Raw genomic sequence first — 26,127 nt, forward strand, 5'->3', positions numbered from 1 at the left:
CCGCTATATAGTTGTTTGACTACCTCAGCAACTTCTGTCCCCGAGATTGGACAGTCCATCCCCAGGTCTCCCGGCTCTGGTTCCTCCTCGGAATGCGTGTAGGTAGGATTGAGGAGCTCCTCAAAGTATTCCTTCCACCGTCCAACTATAGCACCAGTTGACGTCAGCAGCTCCCCATCCCAACTGTAAACAGAGTGAGCGAGTTGCTGCCTTCCTCTCCTGAGGCGCCGGACAGTTTGCCAGAACCTTTTTGGAGCCGATCGATAGTCTTTCTCCATGGCCTCGCCAAACTCCTCCCACGCCCGAGATTTTGCCTCGGCAACTGCCACTGCTGAACCCGCTTGGCTATCCGGTACCATTCTGCTGCCTCTGGAGACCCACAGACCAGCCACGCCCTGTAGGCCTCCTTCTTTAGCCTGACGGCTCCCCGAACCTCTGGTGTCCACCAGCGGGTACGGGGGTTGCCACTACAACTGGCACCGGCCACACTGCGACCACAGCCAGCAACAGCCGCCTCAACAATCGCAGAGCGGATCAAGGCCCACTCGAAATAAATGTCCCCCTCTGCTCTCGGGATGCGGTCAAAGCTCTGCCGGAGGTGGGAGTTGAAGACCGTCTTGACAGGTTCTTCTGCCAGGCGTTCCCAGCAGACCCTCACTATGCGCTTGCGTCTGCCAGGCCTACGTGGCATCTTCCCCTGCCATCTGATCCAACTCACCACCAGGTGGTGATCAGTTGACAGCTCCGCTCCTCTCTTCACTCGGGTGTCCAAAACATACTGCCGCAGGTCAGATGATAGGACTACAAATTCTATCATCGACCTGCGACCTAGGTTGCCCTGGTACCAAGTGTACCGATGGGCATCCTTATGTTCGAACATGGTGTTCGTTATGGCAAAACTGCGACTTGCACAGAAGTCCAATAACGAAACACCACTCGAGTTCAGATCAGGCGGGCCGTTCCTCCCAATCACACCCCTCCAGGTCATTCTGTTATTGCCCACGTGAGCATTGACGTCCCCCAGCACGACAATGGAGTCCCCTGATGGAGCACTATCTAGCACTCGTCCCAGGGACTCCAAAAAGGGTGGGTACTCTGAACTGATATTTGGCCCATACGCACAAACAACAGTCAGGACCCATTCCCCGACCCGAAGGTGCAGGGAATCTACCCTCTCGTCCCCTGGGGTAAACCCCAACATGCAGGCAGAGAGTCTTGGGGCAAACAAAAAGCCAACCCCAGCCCTCGGCCTCTCACCCGGAGCAACTCCAGCAAAGGAGAGTGTCCAGACCCTCTCAAGGACTTGGGTTCCAGAGCCAATGCTATGTGTCGAGGTGAGTTTGACTATATCTAGCCAGTAACGCTCAACCTATGCCACAAGCTCCTGCTCTTTCCCCCACCAGCGAGGTGACGTTCCATGTCCCAAAAACCAGTTTCCTTGTCCGAGGATCGGATCGCCAAGGCTCCCACCTCGGTCTGTGGTGGGTCCACAGTTGGATGCGCCCCTGTATCCAGTTTGGGCTGGGCCCGACCGGGCAAAAGCCCAGCCACCAGGCGCTCGCACACCGGCCCCAACCCCTGGCCTGACTCCAGGGTGGGACCCCAGTAACCCTCCGGGCCGGGTACTCAGACTCTTTGGTTGTAAATCCATGAAAGATCCTCTGAACAGTTCTTTGTCTCACCCTTCACCTAAGACCAATTTGTCATGGGAGACCCTACCAGGGTTGTAAAAAAAACTAAATAGTACTTTTGGAAGTACTGCTGTTAAATAAATCCCTCGAGCCATGTGTGGATGCTCGTATGTCTCTTCAAATTTGTCTTTCGGCTAAATCTTTGTCCACAGAGCTCACAAGCAAAAGGCTTCTCTCCTGTGTGCTCTCATGAGACAGTTTAAACTATTTTTATGGCTAAATCTTTTCCCAGAGCTCACAGGAAAAAGGCTTCTCTTCTGTGTGGACTTTTATGTGTATGTTTAAATAATTTTTGTGGCTAAATCTTTGTCCACAGAGCTCACAAGCAAAAGGCTTCTCTCCTGTGTGGACTCTCATGTGTCTGTTTAAACTTCCCTTTTGGGTACATCTGTATCCACAGAGCTCACAGGCAAAAGGCTTCTCTCCTGTGTGGACTCTCATGTGTTTGTTTAAACTATCTTTACGGCTAAATCTTTGTCCACAAAGCTCACAGGCAAAAGGCTTATCTCCTGAGTGGACTTTCATGTGTTGGTTTAAACTTGTCTTTTGGGTACATCTGTACCCACAGAGCTCACAGATAAAAGGCTTCTCTCCTGTGTGGACATTCATGTGATCGTTTAAATGTGACTTTTGGGTACATCTGTATCCACAGAGCTCACAGGCAAAAGGCTTCTCTCCTGTGTGGACTCTCATGTGTGTGTTTAAACTGTGTTTACGGCTAAATCTTTGTCCACAGAGCTCACAGGCAAAAGGCTTCTCTCCTGTGTGGACTCTCATGTGTCTGTTTAAACTTGCCTTTTCCGTACATCTGTATCTACAGAGCTCACAGGCAAAAGGCTTCTCTCCTGTGTGGACTCTCATGTGTGTGTTTAAACTTGCCTTTACGGTACATCTGTATCCACAGAGCTCACATACAAAAGGCATCTCTCCTGTGTGGACTCTCATGTGTCTGTTTAAATTTGACTTTTCGGCACATCTGTATCCACAGAGCTCGCAGGCAAAAGGCTTCTCTCCTGTGTGGACTCTCTCGTGTGTGTTTAAACTTGCCTTTTGGCTACATCTGTATCCACAGAGCTCACAGGCAAAAGGCTTCTCTCCTGTGTGGACTCTCATGTGATAGTTTAAATGCTTTTTCAAGCCAAATCTTTGTCCACAGAGCTCACAGGCAAAAGGCTTCTCTCCTGTGTGGACTCTCATGTGACCGTTTAAACTTGCCTTTTGGATACATCTGTATCCACAGAGCTCACAGGCAAAAGGCTTCTCTCCTGTGTGGACTCTCATATGTGTGTTTAAATTATTTTTCTGGCTAAATCTTTTACCACAGAGCACACAGGCAAAAGGCCTGGTGTGGCCTTTCATATGACGGGTTAATTTGGAATTCTGGCTAAATCTTTTCCCACAGTCATCACAACTAAATGATTTTAGTTGTTTCTTGACTTTTCTACATGATTCTCCATGTTGCTTCTCTTTCACACATTTTGTATTAACCGAACACTCTGACGACTTTACTGCTGAATGATTTGTCACTCTCACATGTTCCTGAAGAGACCACTTGTGGAGGAACCGTATACTACACACAGGGCAGCTAAATGATTTGTTGATGGTCTTAATATCTGACTCCGAAGACTTGTTCTCATTACAGCCATGGTCTCCGTTTCCAATTTCAGGCCCAGAGTCTGAACACTCGGAGTCTAGATTCAAACCATCTTCATCTTCTCCACTAACTTCAATGTCTGAAGAATCGGACGTCTTTTGATTAGGGTCCAGATCACGGTTCTTGCTAGTTTCTGCTCCTCCACCAACTTTTGCTGTCATCTGCCCAGCCAAGCTGCTGGTTGGGACACCTCCGTCTTTCATTCGATGGTTGTGGAAATGTAAGAACAGAGGTTTCTCATCCATCTCTTCTCTTTTCCTTGAAACTGTAGTGAACCAAGCAGAAATATGTAAAATAAAATAAATAAATATATATATATATATTCAGTAAAAAGACAAGACAAAAGACCTTGGGGTGTTTTTGCAATCAGTAATATACATAACCAATGTTGGTAAACACATTATTATTTATGGTAATGCATTATTTTAACAAATAACTGAATCTAATGAGTTGCTTTTAAGTCCAGACATCACTATGCGATTGGTAGAAGGAAAAAACACTATCTGCAAATTCTGATTAACGCCTCTTAGAGCCGGTCAAACCAGCCATCCGTCGCTGCTACTGTGGAGCCTAGAGATACCCTGACAGCAGCATCACGTCGGCCCCTCCCTTCCTTTCCCTAACACTAAAGGCGTGCAGCGGCAAAAATGTAAACAAACATATTCGGCCCAGCTTGTGACCCGGTGGCTCCGAGACGACTGATGGATTACTCTGCGCCCTGCCTTATGAACTTTGCCGGCTTTGAGGGTGAGCTGGCACCGTGCCACGGCCATTTGGCTCGAGGACCTCGCCAGAGTGGGGTTTGCTGGAAGAATCTCAGCTCGGTTACGGGCTCTGAGCTGGAGGAGATGGTGCCCGTGCGCGATCCCGGTGCTGCAGGCCCACCGCAGATCCGGTTTGGTCTGGTCAATGCCAGGTCTGTGCAGAACAAAACTTTTATTCTTCGGGATTTTTTTATTCAACATGACTTGAGTTTTCTGTGCATCTGTGAGTCCTGGATCCCATTTGGTGACTCAAGAATTGTGTGTACTGAAACTACTTTCCCTCTGGGATTAATAAAGTATGTTTGATTTGATTTGAATGCTCCCTGCTGGAGCTGGTACCACGTGGCTGATACTGTTTTAATATCCCTAGATCGTGGGGCAGAGGTGGTGGGCTGGTTGTTGTTTTTTAATCCAACTTTCCTTGTAAACAGCTTACACCCACCATGTCATTTTCTTTCTTTGAACTGTGCCTATTTGAACTGTGCATCTCCCCCCGCCTGCTTGTTGTGTGATTTATCGGCCTCCAAAGACAGAATAACTTCCTTAATGACTTCTATGATCTTGTGGCAGACTGCATCCTAAAATATGACTATGTCCTATTTTTTGGTGATTTTAACATCCATGTCTGCTGTCCTGACAATGTGCTTACTAAAGACGTTTTGAATTTACAAGATTCATTCAATTTAACTCAATTGGTGTTGTCCCAAACTCATGCCAGGGGTCACACCCTGGACCTGGTTCTCTCTTTTGGTCTCCCTGTCATGAACCTTGCGACTTTGCCTCCTGTGTTCTCTGACCACTCTCCAACACACTGTGATGTTACTTTGCCATGCCCTGTCCCTGTGTGTGAAGCACCAGCTACTAGGTTCAGACTCAGAGCCCTGGATGCAGCAACTGTTGCAATGTTTGTGGACTGTATGTCTTTAAGGTTAGAGACCTTTAACCCAGCTCTGACCAAGGCCTGCTTGCTGTCCCTCGTTCTAGGTGTCATACTCGCGGGGACCGGGCTTTCTCAGTCCTAGCTCCGTCACTCTGAAACCAGTTGCCACCCTCAGTCAGGCTGTCCCCATCTCTGCCAGTCTTTAAGATTCACCTAAAAACCCACCTCCTCCACTTGGCGTTCCCTGAACGTGTTTGAGTCGGGCCCTCTTTTATGTTGATTTTATTTCCCTGCTTTCATTGGTCTCTTTATTCCTTGTTTTACCCATTTGTCTTCTACTTTAATGATTTACCTCTTTTGCTCCATTTGAACTGCTTTTATTATCGATTTATTCATCATGTTTCACATATCTCATGTACCGTGTTCAGCGCCTTGGGCTTCCCGACAGGGTCGCGGAAGGTGCTTTATAAATAAAGCTTTGATTGATTGTTTCTGACCACAACTTCTAAGCCTGCTCACAACCCAAGGTTTAGAGCTGAAAACGTCTCTTGGATGAGAGTTAATAATCAGAAACGTCCAGATGTTTTCATTAAATCTCTTAGGTTGATGGTGTCCAGGATGACTGAGAATCTACACATACATGCTGAAGCATGACTCATCACAAAAGTCAAAAGGAAAACTGAAACACTTAAATGTAGCTGCTATCAGTAACAATCTAACAGATTTAAACTATTAAAAGCTCTAAACGCTCTAAATATTTCAGGAAAGTAAAATAAATAAATTAAAAAAATCACAACTTTGTGTGTGAGATTTATTATCATTAACATTATTATTACATGACAACGTAACCTGCGCCCACCTCGGCTGAAGACCCCCTGGACGCAACTACGACAGGACACAGCGAAGAAGAGACGCTGGAAAAGGAGAACTACTTCAATCACCTGCACCCAATCTCCAACCTGGTTTCACGGTCAAAGGATCAGAAGGGCTTTTCGGGGACAAGATCAGCTCCCTGACAGGTGGACAATTGGGCTGAACAATTTTGGAAAATAATCTAATTGCGATTTTTTTTCTTCAATATTGCAATTGCACGATCATTTTCTCAAGAGGCATTTCTCATTTTTCAACTAACGGAAGCAAAAAAATAAAAATCTATGTAACTTATACTGAATATAAACAAGTTTATGTATCTACATATTTATCTACATATCACATCAACAAGTTTATTTGTCTACATAAACACTCATGTCAAAACAAAATTTTGTATTTTAGGGTGCACAATGCTTTGCAGCCAGGAGCACATCCATTGAAGGACCATAGGTATTAGCATCAATTGTGAAAATTGATTTGCAGGAAGTGTGTCCCATTCATTGAAGTATTTTGATTTTAGAGTTTTTGACGTTTTGTCCATGCAGAGCTTCCGTAGTTCAATTTATTAGATCCTTCTGCAGCATTTGATACCGTTGACCATGTTATTTTGCTGGATAGACTGGAGTCATGGGTAGGGCTTAGGGGTATCTCAATTCAGTGGTTTTGCTCATACCTGTCAAACAGAGTTTTCAAGGTTCAGTTGGGTAATTGTTCCTCTACATTCCTTCCACTTCCATGGGAAGTCCCACAGGGATCTGTACTTGGGCCTATCCTCTCCTGAAGAGACCATATCACACCTGATCTGGCGCAGCTCCACTGGCTACCCATAAACTTCAGAGTCAAGTTTAAAATCCTGATTTTTGTTTTTAAGGCCCTGAATGGTCTGGCTCCGGATTACCTGCCTGATCTTGTGACTCGTTATGTGCCAAACCGGGCGTTGAGATCTGCTGATTACCTGCTGCTTCGCGTTCCAACAATGAAATACAAAATGTGGGGGCAGCGTGCTTTTGCGTGTTTGCTCCGACACTCTGGAATGCTCTTCCTTTTCAGTGAGGCTGGCACCATCCCTCCTTCGTTTCAAGTCACTACTTAAGGCTCACTTTTACGACCAGGCATTTTTAAATCCCTGACTTTTATTATTTTACTATGTGTCTTTTATTGACAGTGATTATCTGCTTAGTTGTGTATTTTATTGTTGACCGTGTTTTGTTTTTATATTGTGTTTTTACTTTTTATTCTGTACAGCACTTTGGTCAGCTGCCATGCCGTTTTTAAATGTGCTTTATAAATAAAGTTGGTATGGTAATTTCGTTCATAGCTGCTAGCTAGTGGAGTTAAAGTCTCTTACAGTTTTCCAGCTTTACTAAAATATCGGTCTATACTTATTTGATGAAAAACAGTTTTTACTTTTTTTAGACTCCAAATGTAATAATTTGGCACGTTACTAATTCGTAATTTGTCAGAATGTAATCGGCGATATTAGCATTAGCATCCCTATGGATTTTTCAGTGTATATTAGCATTGCGCTAACCACTCACTGCCAGTCAAATTGCAGCCTTTGCGATTAGAAAATCTCCTTTTGTCACATCGCAATTTAATTGCATATGCAATTAATCGTTCAGCCCTAGTGGACACCCACCTCAACACTCCTTGGAAGGACCCAGACGTTTCCCTATTGAGAAACTGAACTGTGCGCTCTCACATCCCAAACACCATTCTTGCATCTTTGGTGTGTTCTTGCTGTGTTGAAATTCTAATTCCATCTTTTGGTTCTTTATAAAACACAGAAAGGTTTTTATTTACCTACAACGTTTCGTTTGCGGCTGCAAACTTCGTCAGCATTTCTTGCATTCCAGACCTGGACTTCAAGGAACTCATCAACTTAAGACTGAAACCATCCTGATCAACGGACGAGGACTCTAACCGTTCCAAACCGTTCTTCAACCGGGACTCTCAGTCTACGGACAAGCCCTTTAATGAAGAACGCCTGGTTTGCCTCAGCTTCTGTCATAGTTAGAGCTGCATGAATTGATACTACCTGTTCCTCATTCACAGAAACAGCCGTGTGCGACCTGTAGCTTTAAATTCATCTGATGTTTCAATAAACTCTACTGATGTTTTCTGTGTATTATATGGTCTTGCTAATCCTTCCCAATCTCTTTACAGGAACTGCTCTAAATTGTAGAATTGTTGCATCACAGTAAATTCACATCAACATGTATGAAATAGCTCTTCTTTAGTTTATGATGGTGTTGATTTCACTGATTTCCATTATCTCACTTGTGTCTCTGTAAGCTGCTGTTTGTTATTGTCAGTTGTGTTTGTCTTATTGTGTTTTATTTGTTCTTCACTTTATTATTTTACTTTGTTTTCTTTTTGTTTGGTTATCGTATTCGGATAACCAGGAGGGATTATGTTATGGAAATGTTATGTTTATTATTAACTGAATGTATTATTCTATGCCTGAAAGCATTCCGACGCACTCACACTCACACACACAAACACACACACGCATTCTTGTTACCTTGTAACTTCACACACACACACACACAAACAGACACTCTCACTATCACACACACAGTCTTATCTTTGTTATAAATGAACTCTGAGAGCAGAAACTCGGGGCAGTTGCCTTGAGCTTCTGCCCCTGATTGCAGTTTGGTGACTTGTCTGCTTGTTGTCTCTCCTCTCTCTCCAGCTGCAGGTATTGGGTTATTGATAAAATCCCTAACAGTCATGTAATCATTAGTTTAGAAATATAGAATTAAACTAATTTTTATAAACTATATTCTTGACTGTGTCTGAATTAATATGAAGTGTGTGTTCCTAAGGTCGTATTAAATCAAATATTCAAAGACCAATAAGATTGATCATTTATAATTAGATGGAATATCACATCTTATTGATCATTCAGTAAAAGTAACCACTTCCATCACGTTACACCATCAGCATGGCTCTACACTTCATCCTGCAGCATCTGGACTCCTGGGTACCTACACCAGGATCCTGCCAGAAGCAGAAACAGCTGGAGTTAGCAGGTCAGATCCACGGTGTGTAAAGTCCACTCATGGAGGGAACAGGAAGGGAAACCACTGAAGAACCAGGATGAACAGACCCGAGGAAACATGGACGGAGACACAGCACTGCCCCGTGGCCAGAAGGAATGTGGAAACGGACCTGTGGCTATTCCAAACACAGGCGCCATCTTGTTAGCGGCCAGAAGCAGAGTATGGGTGGGATGAAGCTGGCCCATACTCTGGAACAGCAGCTGCTATGTGTGGACTCTCATGTGATTTGTTTATTTACATTTGTGTAACGGAATGGAAAGACTGTTTTACCCCTCTCCTCTGACACAGAGCTAAGACTGCCTCAAGGTCTCGTGCGTTTGCTTCTAAAACTGTTTTGCTTTCAGCTCAAGAGAAGAATGAAAACAAAGGACTCGTTCTTTTCAATAAATCAAAGAGCTCTATTTTTAACAAAGCTAATCAAACAAAGATTTAGTTAATAATAAGATGTGACCAGTCTGTGAAATGAAAATTTTAATTACTTTATTATAATCCAATAGAGAAGAATAATGAGTAATAGGACTTTAAATGTTTCCACTAGGACTGATCTCACGTAGCGTTTAGAGACGACACATTACTTTTACTGATCCAATCAGAATCTGCCAGATCTGACGGAGGCGTGGTTTCGGTGGTGCTTGGTAAATCCGTCATTTCATTCGACCATAAACCAAAACATCCAAAGTATAAAACTATGCCCACGTCATAACGCCAGTTCAAAGCGTTCGAGAGAAGTTGGCGGAGTGGCCAATCCATAACTTTCCTCTTCAGTCGAAAGAAGCAATGACAAGCTGGATAAACCTGTTGCATTTTAACAACCAAGCAACGGTTCAGTTCAGAATAAAAGCTGAACCATCACGACCCCGTTTTGGGTCTTGTTAGACGCCGATAAACTGTTGTGACCTGGAAGTATCTCAAGACTGGTGGTCGGGCTGCCGCGGTTGTTTCTACAGACTTCAGCTCCAACCGTCCAGGCTGGACCTCTACACCTCCTGATCTAGACGGGGACTTCCACAAGGGTTCGTAGACCGACAAATGGCGTCTCAATGACTACGTTTACATGCAGCCATTATCCGGGTTATGATCGGGTTAAGGTCGGTATTCGGGTTTCTGAGTTGATCAGAATAACCCGTTTACAAGCATAAATAGAAAGAGTTACCCCTAACTTGCATAACCCGATTAAAATGCGGGCGTTGGGGTAGCATCAAGACGTATGGACTACGTCAAGACGCAATATGTCTTATTTCTGGTTCTTCTTGTTCCGGTATCCGTGAAAACAACAACATGTTTCCCAGTTCGGAAGAGATAGCGACCGCGTTTGTTTGCGCTTTAGTTTCTTCGTCACTCCAAAAATGTGGTGCTGTGCCGCGACTCGCCATGTTGCACCCAACTTGTTTACTTCTGGTGTTCTGGCGCATACAAGACGTCTCGCTACTCAAAAGACCAAGATTCCTTGTGAACAGAGCATGCGCAGAACACATGCTTTGATGGGGATATCCCGATATGCGTTTACACGACCAAACATTCGGGTTAGAAAAGCGTTACCCCAGGTGTAGTAACCAGGTTTTTAAAAACCCGGTTATGAGCATATCCGGGTTTTTGGCGGTGTTTACATGGACCTGTGGAACCGGGTTATTGTGAATATTCGGGTTTTAAAAGGGTTACTGGCTGCATGTAAACACACTGAGTGTGTTTATGAATCTCCTAATCTAAGCTTAGCGCGAAGACATCACCTTCACTTCCCACCAGAACTAATAGTTTCTTCGGATTTGCTGGTTCTGAACTACATTCACACTACACCATTCTCCGTCTCACTTCACCTTAGTTACACCATACATCTAGTGTTAAAGTTAGTCTCGTTTAATTTGTTTAGTAATAAATCTTTAAACTTTTAAAATTTGACTCTCTCTTCTGTTGTCTGAGTGAATACGAAGTGGTTACATAATCCCTGCAATAAAAAGTTCCAATCTTCTGGTTAAAAGTACCCAAAGATCCATAAAGTTGATTTCATATTTACTATGGAATCAAATGTCTTAAATGTCTTAAATTAAAACATGTAAATTATTTTATTTACATTTGTAGTAAACCTTTCTCCACACTCATCATGACTAAATGATTTAGGTTTCTTCTGGACTTTCCTGCACGAGTCTACATGTTGCTTCACTCTAACACATTTCTTATGAACCAAACAGCCTGAAGACCTTATTGCTGGATGACTTGTCTCCCTCACGTGTCTCTGGAGAGACCACTTGTGAAGAACTTGTTGACAGACTTACCATCTGACTCAGAAGACCTGCTCTCATTCCAGTCATCATCTTCATCTCCAGTTTCAGACCCAGAGTCTGACAGCTCAGAGTCCAGATTCACACCATCATCATCATCATCATCATCACCATCTTCATCATCTCCACTAACTTCAGTCTCTGAAGAATCAGATGTTTGTTCATGAGGGTTCAGATCTGGGTTCCTGCTAGTTCCTGCTCCTCCACCAGTTTCTGCTGCCATCTGGTCAGCTGAGCTGCTGGTTGGAACATCTCTGTCTTCTATTTGCTGCTGATGAAGCTGTGAGACCAGAGGTTTCTCTTCATCATCCTCACTCTTTATAGAAACAGCAGTAACAGGAAACCCGACAGCTTCAGTCTCCTCCTTCAAACAGAGATGCTCTCCCTCCAGACTGGTCCAGAGCTCCTCCTGTTCCTCCTTTATGTGGAGGTGTTCTGGGTCCTGCTGGTCCACACCAGCACTCTGTTCTTCAGGAGCTTCTTCTTTAACCAGCACCAGCTGTGGAACATCTGTAGGAAACACAGACACATGATGTTACAGACCACCATACCTTTATATTTACACCATGAGTGATACTGGCTACATGATGTGGGAAAAAGGAACAAGAACATGAACTTCATTTAGATAAAAACAGATTTCTACTTTAGGAACAATAAAAACTTCCATCACAATCAGCGTGTTTGTTTCTGACCAGAACTTCTAAGCCTCCTACTCACAACCCAAGCTTTAGATCTGAAGCTGATGTGAGGAGAAACGTCTCCAAGATAAAATCAGCAACTATTCAGTCAAAAGGAAAATGAATAAACACTTAGATGTAGCTGCTGTCAGTAACTATCTTTCACTTTTAACCTCTCAGCAGGCTAGAGCACTACAAAGCAAAGGAATCTTACTAATTAGCATTTTGGGAGATTTATTGTTATTATTATTATTATTAGTAGTAGTAGTGGGTTACTTAGTGACCTAGCAGTGGGCGGAGCCTGTTGTTTTCTACTCATTGTATTATTTTTCAGCGTTTTATTGTGATTCCTTTCGTGACCTCGGTCTGGGACACGTGCTGTATGAATAAACTTGGTTCTTCTTCCACCACAGAGAAAGGCTGCTCTTCCAGCATCATGAACTTCCTTATGGTCCGGTTATTAGCTGAGCCTTCTGACGCTCATACAGACGGGTGTTGGTGAGCGTAGCTGCGTCTGACTGGGAGGTGTTGATCTCTGCAGCGATCCCTGGAAACTCACCTCACTTCACCCAGACTTTGTTCTTTACGTCGTATTAAACCAGCTGTAATCAGCTTCCCCAGGAGCTGAAGCTTTTCATTGCAGGACTCAAAGCTTACATCACTCTCGCAGAGGAGTTAAAGTTAGGCGGACATGTTGTTTGCCGGTGACTGTGGCTAAGCCAAGCACAGGCGGACAAGATGGCGCCTGTGCTTGGCTTAGCCGCAGTCACCGGCCACTTTTTCAAACTTTTCTCCACTAACTTCCTCTTTTCCACCTTGCTCCTGCCTGCGATCCTCTTCAGTAGTGTCCCTGCTACCATCTCCTATGATCGCCAGACTCTTTTATCCTTCCGTTCGTTCACGATCGCCCAAGATGCACCGAGGACATACCTCTAGGGCTGTCGCGGTTGAGGAATTCCCCCTGCGGTGATTCAGGGTGGCTTAATATTGCGGTGTGCGATATTATTGCAGTCCTTTTTTTTATTGCAGTACTATCTAAACATAATGTTTACACATTTAAAAAAGGTTAAAAATTGCCGTGCCTTCTTTTATAACGCTTTACTGAATGCAGATCAAAGGGCAGTAACAACACAGATCGCAGTAACGTTTGTTTCTCCGACAGTCGGAGTCCGACTGAACTTAAAAACAACAAAATTCAGGAGAAGGTTAAACTTTTAAATGCAAATTTGGCTGCAGCATCTAACAAATAAGAAACAAGCCCCCATTTTGTTTAGTTGTTTAAAATCAAGCATAAAAAATTACATGTACCGGGCACGCGCGCGCCGGGGGGCGGGCGCACTATCATTTCACTTTCACACACACGAATGACGGTGATTTATAGCTCGGTCACGTCCTTGTTGCCCGCAAGGAAAACCAGCATGTTAACCATATACGGTTTGAGAGAGGATCTGAGAGGGGTGGCAACATTTCCAGCAACACTGAAAACCCTCTCGGATGGTGCGCTCGTTGCACTTACCCCAAATTCCACTACCTCCGCTCCCCTCCGCTCCGGTCCGGCCCCGCTCGCTTCCGAACTCAACTTGCGTGCGACTCTGGCGAGCAAAGGGAATCTCTCCCGGTTGTTGCTCCACCATGTCAGGGGGGTTTCTTTAGGGTGGATGCATTCCTCCTGCAGGTAACGAGTGAGCTCCAGCTCGGCTCAAACTCTCTTCGGGACGGTTGCAGAAGCAGTGCTTGTCTGGGACTTCAGCAGGTCTCCGAGCGTTTATTTATTTATTTATTGCCGCTGGTGGCAGCTCCGTCTCGGCCAAGGACTCTGGCTGCGCAGCAGCTGACGTACTGAAAACCAAAGCGCTCCCAAAGGAGCGAAGTAACGTTTCGTTTTGATACCAGTGCAGCCATCCTTCTCAACATGCATCATTGAGTTGAACCAAGTTCAGTAATCGCGGTGGCCCATGATGCGGCGCGGTGGGCTTCTTTATATTGCGATATTTCATTTTTGCGGTTACCGCGACAGCCCTACATACTAGGGTTGTCACGGTAACCGGTATAGCGGTAAACCGCGGTAAAAAAGTTGACAATAAAAATAACTGTCCAGTTTTAAAAAAAACTATATTATCTCGGTGGGTTTACCGTGGCCGCGGTTTCGGCGCGATGACCCTTACCAGCCACCGTCGCTTCAGCTGAAGTTCCCGCGGCGCGCACTTTTTAGTTTGCAACGGCACCAAAACTTTGAAGCTGAAATAATGGCCGAAGGAGGAGCCGGCAGCGCCCAGGACATCCATCAGCCCTCAAAGAAGACTAAATCGGAAGTATGGGCATATTTTGGATTTCTGAAAAATGCTGAGGGACAGTTAATAGAAGACGGCTATCCTGTTTGCAGAACGTGCAGGAAACAAGTGTCTGCAAAAGGCAGCAACACTTCGAATCTAATGGCACATCTGCGTGACCATCACCCACGTCTCTACAGCCAGTGCAAGGTAAGTTAACATTAGCATTTTAGCTTAAATGCATGACGTGAGGACTTTTGGTTGAGGGAGAATACAACGAGTCACTATATACTGCAGCCGCAGCGTCCTCTGCCAGCATTTAAACCGTGTCACGGACACCCTGTTGCTGGATGAAGCATCTTATTTGTTGATGAAGAGAAATACACAATTAGCGCCTTGTCATTGATTTGTTTACTTATTCAATGCCATTTATACTTGAACGTTTGGATTTGATTACATAGTGTAGTAGTTATTTTAGTAATTTGTTTAAAGTGGCTATTTATTTTAAATACATATAATTTTAAGGTTGATTGTACAGTGGTCAAGTCAAGTGTGGACTGGAGTTTTAGATTTTCATTTTGATAATGAAGAAAACAAGTATATGAGAAAACAAGTGGTGTTTCTTTGATTTGTTTACATATTGTTTATGTTTTGAATGTTTGGATTTGTATAATTTAAACCTGCACTGACTACTGTAACATGTTCCAGAAAAATAAGCTATTTGTTCCTTTACTTGTGAAAAGTTGCACTTTTGCTAAGGCTTTGTGTTATTTTAGGTTTAATAAACACTGTTAAACCTTTTCAAAACTATTTCAGTTTGTGTAGAACAGGACTATCAATGCTTTCTGAACATATGCAACACCGTTTAAAAAATACCGCGATAATACCGAAAACCGTGATAATTTTGGTCACAATAACCGTGAGGTTAAATTTTCATACCGTGACAACCCTACTACATACCTCCCTCTTTGTTTAACTGAGTGGCGCACTGGCTCGGAGCCAAACGACGGTCCCGAGCTGCCCGCCTCCAGCGATGTTTGTCCGGTCCCGGGAAAACGTCGGAGGAAAAGAGGTAAACGAGCAGGAATACAGGTGAGAATAAGACTTCTCTTAAAGCGTGGTTTATCTAGTAAACATCAGTGTGATCTTCAAGCTTCTTGTTCTTTGTTTGGCGACTTGAGCGCCACTTCCACATTCCCGCCAGGCCGCGTTGCAGCGCGGTTCATCGGTCCAAGCTTTTTAAGGTCGGTTTATCCTCATTCCTCAGTGGTTTCTCCTCCTGTTCCCTCCATGAGTGGTTTTTATAAACACCGTGGATCTAACCCTGCTAATTTACATCCACTAACTCCGATCTGACTGAAAATTATTGTGGAAGGGGAGGGGCTCACATTGTTTACATGCAGCCACTATTCGGGTTTTGATTGGTTTTAAGGTCAGTATTCTTGTTTCTGAAAAACTTGGAATAACCCCTTAACATACACAGTGTTTAAAAGTGTGGGTGTTGAGATTTCTCTGAGGTAAAAATAGGGATGGGTACCAAATTCGGTACATTTTAAGGTACCGACCGAGCACCGATTCACGTCATTTCAAACGGTGCCTCGTTTCGGTACCCGTTCTTCATAACGAGAACTTGCCTAGACAGCTGCACATGTGCAAGAGTGTTATGTCGTTGGTCGCTGCGAGCCAGTTGTAAACAGAGCAGCATGGTAGAAAGAACGCATGCTAAAGCTTGGGTCCACTTCACTAAATGTGATGGGTGACTGGGTGATGATGAAACAAGCGACAACGATCTAAGTGAGACATCCTCATCTTAATCTGCTCCGGTAGGTGAATAAAATGTTTAAGATAATGCTAGCTTGATATGTTAGCTTCCGTTCCGCTAATGGTGTGTTCGCTTTCTCCTCGGAACTCCGAATTTCCGACTAGAAGAACATGAACGCGCTCTAAAGTTTGGCTTCACTTTACTAAATGCGACGGGTGATTGGGTGAAGATGAAACCAGCGACAACGATCTAAGTGTGAGGCGTCATCGTTTTAATCTGCTCCAGCAGCTAAATAAACTGTTTAAGTTAACGTTAGCTTGATATTTTAGCTTCCATTGCCACCGTTATTATCAGCTAATGGTGTGTTCGCTTTCTCCTCGAAAATTCTAACTTCCCAGTAGGAAAAATCAAATGAAAAAAGACGGAATGAAGATACACAGTAAATTTAGTTCACAGTAAAGATGTTTGCTTCAGTTTAATTATCAGTTTATAAAACTACAAGGACGATGTTAAAATACAAACAGTTGTATGTTATTTATCGTGATATTTATCAAATATTGTTATATATTGAGAAAATATATATATTTAATTATAAAAGAGAATTAAAATGATAAACACTCAAAAGTATCGAAAATTGGTACCGTTAAGTACCGGTATCGATTCGTAGGTACCGGGAATTAGTACCGCAATCGATTCAAATGTCAAAGGTATCCACCCCTAGGTAAAAAACATGATAAGTATTAAAGTACTCTAAGGGGGTCTGGGGCTTAACCCCTCGGAAAAAAAATTATTGGACATTTTATATTTAAACGCATCAGTCTGGTGCATTTTGGGGGGAAAGTAGAGTTAGAGGCTGGTAGGTATGTTTGATAAAGTATCTAAACATGTTCATTATAATGATATATTTGAGTTAACAATGTTTTCCTGTCCTTTCTTAATCCATTATGAACACAGACTACAGTGAAATCCACTGATGCATCCATGCTGCTCAGCACCAGAACTGCACTAGGTACCAAAAGAACCAATCAGCTGGCAGAGCTCCCTGGTGAACGTGTGAGCTGCAGAACTTGCAAAACTACGTGACTCAATTTAAGGAACAAAGTAGAATCCAGCTGCTGTTGTTTATTTGTTGTTGGTGTTTATAGAAACTAAATCTATCTGCAGGGCTTTAGGCCCAGGGCAGAGTTTTATACCTCAGACCAGCTTTAGATCATGACCTGTTATTAATAATATCATGTTCTTTACACCAGTCTGAATATTCTGTAATGTTCACAGACATCCAAACCTTAGAAATGAAATATAATCAATATTAAAATAAAAATTATTAATATAATTATTTCATTAAGATTAGTTATCTGTTATTCTTATTTACATTTGATAGTAATATGATTAATATTACTCACACCTTGGCTCATGTGTTTATGTAGAAGATCATCAGGGGGTCTTCTGTTCCCTCTTCGGGGGGAAACTCCCACTGGGTTTAAATCTGGGACTCTCCACCATTTGACCTTAGAACTGAAGAAGCCTCTCGGATGAGAGGTGAAACGTCTTCAAGCAACTTAAAAGAAGTCCAGACGCTTTTCTTTCAAGCTCCTTAGACTACAATGACCTGGATGACTGAGAACCTTCACAGACAGACCCCCTTAATTACTTTTTTTTTTTTCCAAAATAGCGCCTGGCGACAAATCTGGCGACATTTCTGACCCCCCTCAGCTACTTTGACTACAACTTTGTAGCCGACTTTACCTGCAGATTAGAGATACATCTGAAGCGAGTCGAGCTGAGGAAATTAATCAAATAATCGATGCACCGGGATGCGGACATAAACGATTCTGCATCGTAGAAGAGTACGCCATAATCGATTATAGTGGAATGTAGTTTTGTTTTTTAACGGCGGCACCAGCGCTGCATCCAAATCTGTCAGAGTGAGCGTCCTCCACATTTACCAAGTGGTTCCACCTTAATGTGGTACTGCAGGACTGAGCGCTTGAGTTGTAACCTGAGACCGAACTGGAACCGAATCAGCCCGACCGGTTCTGTTGGATTTGGGCCGTGAATTATGTTAATTGAGCGGGTTGTCGCGCGGTGCGCTCCGCTCACTCGCACAGCAACTGAGTGAGTGAGTGTGAGAGAGAGTGAGAGAGTGAGAGAGAGAGAGAGAGAGAGAGAGAGAGAGAGAGAGAGAGAGAATCAGCGGACGCTCCTCCAAACATGCGTTATTATTTTCATAATTTCATAATTGTTTCTCCTGGAAGCGCTCAGTCAGACCGAGTGTTGTGATGCCGGGAGATCCGGTCTTGGGGAGGGGGCGGGGTCAATGACGGCGGCTGCAGCGTGATGGTCTGTCTCTTTTATTTAGGGACACGGAGAAGTTAAAAGGAGAGAGAAATAGAAGACAGAAGTTCTTGTTCAACTTTATTCTTTTGTTTCATGAAGATAAACTGATGTTAAATTCAGCTTAAAGAGAAACTGGGAGGAAGCTTTGGTTCATTTTAGGTTACAGGAGACTTGTCTCCTATCTGCTCCTCCAGAGACAGCATGGACATGAGGGTTACATGGTGAGGGTCACACAGAACAGGTTAGTGGAAAGGTTTGTAGTTAGCTGGTTAGTGAAGGAGATCCATCAGCTGGGTAATTTAATCCTAATCCAGCCCACAGCCTTCTGCTGGTGTTATTATCAGAAAGAATAAAAAACACATCTTAAATATTATTGGAAGTGTAGAATTTGTTTTATGTTTTATTATTTTCTGCATCAAACAGAACTTGATTCATTCTCCAACATTTCAGAAACGAACCTCTGGGTTCAAATAAAATAACAAACTAAGTCAAACATTTCATTTGGTGTTATTTCTGACGCCCTTCAACTGTGGCATAAATATTGGACTCTAGAGCTGCTCAGAGACATTAAACACTCATATATGAACCCATGATGTATTTTATTATTACATTATGTGTCCTGCAGGTTTTCAGTACTTTTTTAGATTTTGTGAGTTTTTGCAAAGCGTGTTTTTCTCAGGCTGAGGCGTGGTGTTGAACCAGGAAACAGATTGTTTTACTTTGTTAAATCTTCTTAAATGTTTAAAAAGTTTTGTCCTAACCTGTTGTTAATGGAGAGCTTTTGAGGGATGGCAGGTTGTGTCAATTACATTTTTGATATAAACTAAAAATAAGAAGCAATTATCTGGCATCTTCTATTTATCGATAAAAACAAATCAATATGAAATAATCGTGATGCATCGGGATATCGAATCAAATTGAATCATTGACCCAATAATCGTAATCGACTCGAATCAGGAGACAAGTGAAGATTACAAGAGAAAATTCATTTTAATTCAGTCAAACATGCATTCCTATCAATTTAATATTTTTGTGTTTACGAGTTCCATTCTCTTCAGACAAAATAGAAATATTCCTTCCATTTTTTGTGCCATCTCTCCTTGATGTTTTAAAGGCTGCTGTTTTGTATTCTATGGGGTTTTTTATTTTAATAAAATATTAAAAAATAAATAAAATTATTTTTTAATAAAATCACGTGGGTTTTATTTGATTTACTCTACAAGACCGGTGACGTCATGACGCAAACGTGGTGTCGTCATCACACAAACCAGATGACGTCATTGCGTCGTATGCAAATTAGCACGTGACATCATCTGGCGACATCTAGCGACTTTTGGGGGGAACTTCAGCTACTTTTAGTCAAAAACAGTTGGCAACACTGCTTGGGCGGTGCAGAATGGTGGAGAAACCACATATACATGTATGTATATATGTCGATGGGAGAAACGCATTTTAACACCGGTGTGAGTTCTAGTTAGCAACAGAAGAGAGTGAGCGAGAGAGAGATTTTGACAGAACTTTTTTCTGATCATTCCAACTGACGGATTTCCGTCGCCACGACAGAGAACTTTAATCCCTGCTCTTGATCCAAACGTTGGACCGTTTCTGCCTCTAACAATGGTTTCTGTCGTTGCTGGTTTCTCTTATTTCCGCCACAGCACCGAGATCACCACGTAGAGCTCCAGTAAAATGTGTTCAGACTGTGGAGCGCACGTTTAACGAAGCTTCAAATCAGTAAAAAAATGAATCGAGGAACTAAATGAATCGAACCATTTGATGACTCGTTTCAGCCCTACTTCCTTTCAGCACTTTAACAACTCTAACTGTCATTGGCATTTTTTTACTGTGTGGGCGTCGGAACGAGCCCCCGCACCGTGAGAACAAACATCCCAGCTCTAAAGCCGATCTTCATCCGCGTACGTCACACGTCACGTGATCAGTGTTACAGATGTTGCTGTTTACCTCAGAAAACAGACACTGCAGTAGCCTAGTGAACTAGACCAAATTCTTGCTTTGCAAAGAATGGTCTAGGCATGCTCCATTGGAACCTCAGCAGCTCCTACCAGGACTCTGGCTAGCCAATCACAGCTCTCTAGAGGGGTTTCAAACACATAAAGAGCTGTGATTGGTCCATAATGGTGGGCCAGTCATAGTGCTCTATCTGCTTAGTGAACAAATCACAGAGCTTTATCCGCTTTGTGGGCCAATCAGGGCACTCTATATGCCTGGTGGGTGGGATGATGCAACAGAGTGAAACAAGAGGATGTCACATTCATTGTCCAGTGGAATGCGGAGATAATTTGAAAGACAACGGTAGAACCCGCCCCACAACCGAGAGCCGTCAATGGAGCATGGCCAGACTAAATAATACATTTATTTAGTCTGGCTTGCCAGGCTAACACTGCAGAGGACAATCAGTGCATCGCCTCCTCCTCCTACCTGCACAGCTGCACTCACTTGGGCTGATCACCTCCTGAGCAGCATAAAAGGGAGAGCTGCCAGGAGTAAGGGAGAGACTGGATCTGTGCCAGTTCTCTCATGTGCTCCATTTGTTTGTGTTTTAATGGCTTTTAGTTCTTTAAGCTTAGAGAAGCTTAAGAGATTTTAGAGGTTTTTAACAGACGAGGGACCAGAGTGCTGGTTACCTCTTGGCTCCCAAACTTGTGTTTAAGTCAGTGGACTTTGTTTTGTGAATGTTTGGGAGCATTCGATGTCTGTTTTAAACGTAAACCCTTGGCCATTTTAACAATGTGTTTAAGTACTTTTAGATTTGGAGCTTTTTGTCATTTTAAAATCCTTTTAATAAATCCATGTTTACAATTTCCACAACTGAAACACATGCCTCTGTGTTACGTCCTCTATTGGTGGATATGGAGAAGGACGGGGAGTAACACAGAGCAGGGGTGGACCTTTAAAGCGCCCGAGCGCCAATGGCACTAAATTTTCTCGTTGGGCGGTAAATACTTGACGACTTACCGCCCGGGTGGCGCCCAAGCCTTATTTGTCATTTACACACCGGCTTTCACCTACATCATGGCCCCGCCCTGTAGAAAGCCGCCGTTTTTGTTTCGCGCGCGTGAACCTGCGCGCCTCTAGCCACGTACTGCACTTGTACGATTCGTGCACGTACTGCACGATTCTGAGTTATAGTCACGTGAACTATAAGTTCACTATTAAAGACGAAGTGGAACCACGCTAGAAACACACAAGCACGCAGGAAGATCGCGCCACCACAGGGATGGGATTTCTTGATGAAATCTCCGGCAAAACACTTTAAAACTGGTGAGGAGAAGCGAGACAGTTCGAAACGGTATGAAGCAGAGAAGCGTGTGCGTAGGTGGAATGATTCTTGGCGGTTTAAAGAAGACGGGAGGCGCAGAGAAATTGCGTGTTAGAGTTGAGCAGCGCCTCGCCTTTAAAGCAGACGGAAGCAGCAGGGGGAGTGGCTGAAAGCCGGAGTTTCACCGGGGGGACACCGGCCGCGAAAGCGCCGAGAAGCGAATCGCTCACGAAATTCGGCCGCTGCTCAGCTGTAGTTTTTCCTCCATTTCCTCTGCCTTTTCTCAGCTCTTTTCCTCTGTGTGTGTGTGTGAGAGAGTGAGAGAGTGAGAGAGAGAGAGAGAGAGAGAGAGAGAGAGAGAGAGAGAGAGAGAGAGAGAGAGAGAAGAGAGAGAGAGAAAGAGAGAGAGAGAGAGAGAGAGAGAGAGAGAGAGAGAGAGAGAGAGACTATGGTGTGAACCAGTTGAATCTCTTGGACTTCCCTACATGTGTAGCTCGGGGGTGACGATGGCTGAAGATATTGCGTTTGCGTTCACACTTGTTAAATTTTATATTTTAATTCTGGTGCCTGTTAGCAGCTGAAACACATCCTCACGTGCTTGTGGATATCATATATTGTATATGAAAACATGACTGTAATAATAAGTAAAGGTCATCAGCAGTAGGTTTAGAGTGCTCATAGGAAACGTGACAAAAGAAAACAAAACACATTTCTCTTTATGGCCTATATTGTTGTCATCATCAACGTAACATGATTTACAGAATACATGTGACCAACTAACATTTCATGTTCTACCACCGGATGTTTGGATCAAAATATGAACCAATCAGATCTTAGATCAGGTGAGAGCCAGGCGTTTCCCGTCATCCTCTAGGTTTTGCAGCCGAGGGAGAGCAACTGCAGCGCCTTGCTCCAAAATCTGCGGCCACCTTGATCTCACGAGGTTATCATTGCCTACGTATGCATGACGTCAGAGCAAGTCGGCGTCAAGTCGGACACAAATCTAACCGGCATGCACCGCTCGCCGATCACCGCTGGTCTAATCTGCGCAGAACTGGCTCATCTCGAACACAGCCGATGGCTCGAGTACAGCAAAGCGGCGTTGGTGATGTACTGCGTTGAAGTATGTGACGACAAAATCGAGTTTTGTTGAGGGAACAAACAAATTCAAACTTGAATACGTTATTATGTTTGTGAATGTGTACAAAATAAAGGTTTATTACATTTAAAACGGTTCAGTTGTTATTTTGACTCGTTTTGGCAGCTGACCAGCGGGGCCGGTAAATATTCAGTTACCGGCCCGGCTGGCCGGTTGGTTTTGAAGTTAATGTCCACCCCTGCAGAGGCATGTGTGGCTAGAGAGACCAGGTGGCTGTGCTGGCGCTTCAAGCACGCTAATACTTCATCTTGGTGAGTTAACGCCATGTGCTTGCTAAGCTCCGATAGCAACCTGCTAACTAAAGCTAATTGACTTTGGCTAGCCACATGAGTTCATTTTAATGGATGTTAATGGTAATTCTGCTAACATAAGGGAACAAATAATTATTTTTGTTTTATTTTTCCGAATGAATGTGAATATTGTGGATTTTAAATGACAGTTTTGTTGATTATCATATTGTTATTGTGTGATTTTTGTATTACTCTATGGTTACATGCTAATCATAATCCTTGTTAAAAAAACTGGTTCAAAACTGGAAAAAAAGATTCAAACTATTAGTTACGTGAGTTAAAAACATGTTTCATGTATTGCCAAAATGTATTTTGAGAAAACAAATGTACATGCATGTAAATGGTTACTATGGTAATTTGAAGGATGAAGAAAGAAAAGATTGTAAAAGCTATAGCTGTGAGAATAAGAGATGAGAATTTTATTTAGCTGTAAACAATAATTGCATTATTGTTGTGCAGGCTAGGTTTTTATGCTCGGTACGGGACTGAAGTGGATTGGAGTCCTGGATTCTCTCCGGATGGAGATGGCGAGCCTGTGCCCGAACTGAACTGAATCCCGATCAGGAGAACATCATTCTTCTATACTGAGCCAACATTCCAGTGGTAACCACTCAGACCACTGAACCTGAGTTTTACAAGACCGAGGAGACTTTCTTTTTGACTAGACTACGACCAAATAGAAGACTGACTTTGAGCTCAACCTGACTAGGTTTACTGATATATGGGGAAATGCCTAATTGTTTAATTATATGTCTATTGCAGCTGCAGTATTTTTTGTTCTATTTTCATATTTCTATATAAAATTACAAATCTGGTGCAACTGTGTTCTTTTGCTCATTCTTTGGATCCAGCTATTCCATTTCCCACTCACTGGTAATTTGTAAGGTAATCCTGTTGGACCTAGAGTCTGGCCTATTTATTATTATTTTTTGAATAAGTGGTAACTTCATCTGACGCCAGGGTTACAATAGACTGACAATATATTCATTCATCCACCAGTACCTGTGTCCATGCTGTCCAGGTCCAGGTGGTGAAGAACACACGATGAATCAGTCCCAGCTGATGGATGATCCTGAAGTGGTAGCAGGTTTTCTTTAGCCGTGTTTAGCTAACAGCTGCAACAGAAACAAAGCAGGAGAGCTGATTAAGATGCTGCTTCAGAACAACGCAGGAGATTAAAGATCCAACGCTTTGGTTCTGGCCAAAGGAACAGCAGCAGATCCAGAGGGCAGGAAGTCTAGAGAAAAGCTTTTCTCACCCACAACCTGATTCTGGAGCTCCGATTGTCACGAAGACCGTAGAATATCTTCTCTGGTTCTGGAAAGAACTCCACCAAGTTGTTGAGGAGGAGAAGAAAGTTTCCACAGCCTGGTGAGAAGATTTCTGCAGCAGCAGCAGTTAGTCGCTTTAGCTGATCAACTCTCCCAGAGACTGAAGTGATTTTTACTGCAGAGCCTCAAATATTCTCCTCACACACCAGAACAACAAGCTAGCTCTGTTAGCAGCTTCCGGTTTCTGCTTCTTCCGGTGGTCAATGACCAGCGTAAAGGTGCAGTGCACTACCGCCCCCTGCTGGAACAGAATAAAACACACCTGGCTCTCATACATAACTTCCGCTGGTGGTTTTTTAGACAAAATATTTGTCGTAATGTTTTTTGTTCCTCTCTCCAAAAGCACCTGGCTGCAGACCTCCACTGTCAGGCTGCTTCCGGTAGAGGCTCCACTGTCAGGACGGGAAATGCACGGGATACATTACAAAATACAACGGCAACCATACTTACACTTGTAATTGATAGGTTTCAATATAAAATATTACGTAAAATCTATGAATTATTTCTCTATAGTTCATATGTAGTTGTCATTTCACATGCTTACAGTTGTAATTTTTCTAAATGAATTAACGAATGGCCGGGATAGGTTTCAACATAAAACGCTAACATACTGCCGGTCGTCATATTTCTAAATAAAATCCTGAATGCTGTTTCGGTTGAATCGCTCTCCTCACAAACGGTCGACGCCCGTACCTGTTCTGAAGTCGACGCCCGTACCTGTTCTGAAGTCGACGCCTGTTCCTGTTTTGAAGTCGACGCCCGTTCCTGTTCTGAAGTCGACGTGTCCGAAGTCGACGTGTCCGAAGTCGTCTCCTCTGATGACGTCCCCGAAGTCGTCTCCTCTGACGTCCCCGAAGTCGTCTCCTCTGATGACGTCCCCGAAGTCGTCTCCTCTGACGTCCCCGAAGTCGTCTCCTCTGATGACGTCCCCGAAGTCGTCTCCTCTGATGACGTCCCCGAAGTCTTTTATAACAAAACTGCTCAGCTAGCGCCACAGATAAATTATCATTAGCAAAACGGCTACAAGCCATTCGATTTCACAGGGGGTTAACTTAAAATTTGGTGTGTTAATAGGTTTGCCACTCAAAACTGCTGGGAGTGTGCGAGATGATAAATATAATTATTTTCCATTCTTATTCCAAAATGTTGGACTGGCATCATCCTTTATTAATAGATGAAGTGAATATTTCAGTTTTGTTATAAAAGTTGCCGTATTTAAAGTTTTGTTCTGGGAATGTTAGCCTTTTATTTTACGTTTTAGGTTTACTTAAGTGCTGTGAATTAATAAATAAGAGACTCTTTAAAACTGTAAGAGTGAGCAATTTAATGTTTATGGTCAGAATGTCAAGGTAAATCAATCAATCAATCAAAGCTTTATTTATAAAGCGCCTTCCGCAACCCTGTCAGGAAGCCCAAGGCACTGAACACAGTACATAAGAAATGTGAAACTTAATGAATAAATATATAATAAAACCAATTCAATTAGTGCAAAAAAAAAAAAGGAAAACATTTAAAGGTAGAAACAAATGGACAAAACAAGGGATAAAAACACCAATGAAAACCGGGAAATAAAATCAACAAAAAAGAAGGCCGACCTCAAACACGTTCAGGGGAACGTCAAGCGGAGGAGGTGGGGTTTTAGGCAACTCTTAAAGACCGGCAGATATGGGAACAGCCTAACTGAGGGTGGCAACTGGTTCCAGAGTGAAACCGGTAGCTTGTTAGTATTAATGGAAATATGTCATAACAGCACTGACGGTTACACTTATTTGAACATTTTAAATACATGGCATATCTGAAATTTACAATAAAATAACA

General features: G+C 43.2%; 2 protein-coding genes across 2 annotated transcripts in view; one reads left to right on the top strand and one right to left on the bottom strand.

Annotated features, from left to right (window-relative positions):
• The window catches only part of LOC129163068 (zinc finger protein 420-like), a 348,176-nt gene that overhangs the window by 234,487 nt on the left and 87,562 nt on the right, over positions 1 to 26,127 (top strand). The gene's annotated exons all lie outside the window — the stretch shown is intronic.
• Positions 1,907 to 24,475, bottom strand: LOC129163066 (oocyte zinc finger protein XlCOF6-like). The gene is made up of 4 exons (XM_070548195.1): positions 24,237 to 24,475; positions 23,981 to 24,093; positions 11,198 to 11,713; positions 1,907 to 3,610 (listed from the first exon to the last, which is right to left on the bottom strand). Exons 2-4 carry the CDS (start codon positions 23,988 to 23,990, stop codon positions 1,908 to 1,910), a joined length of 2,229 nt encoding a protein of 742 aa, XP_070404296.1. The 5' UTR covers positions 23,991 to 24,093; positions 24,237 to 24,475; the 3' UTR covers position 1,907.

This window comes from Nothobranchius furzeri, chromosome 2, assembly GCF_043380555.1.
Source record: "Nothobranchius furzeri strain GRZ-AD chromosome 2, NfurGRZ-RIMD1, whole genome shotgun sequence".
Classification (NCBI taxonomy): domain Eukaryota; kingdom Metazoa; phylum Chordata; class Actinopteri; order Cyprinodontiformes; family Nothobranchiidae; genus Nothobranchius; species Nothobranchius furzeri.

Bases quoted from the DNA above. Each gene is read 5' to 3' on its own strand.
- LOC129163066 (XM_070548195.1), bottom strand. The intron at 3,611-11,197 runs GTAAGTCTGTCA...GGTTCACTACAG, and splicing joins CAGGTCTTCTGAGTCAGATG to TTTCAAGGAAAAGAGAAGAG.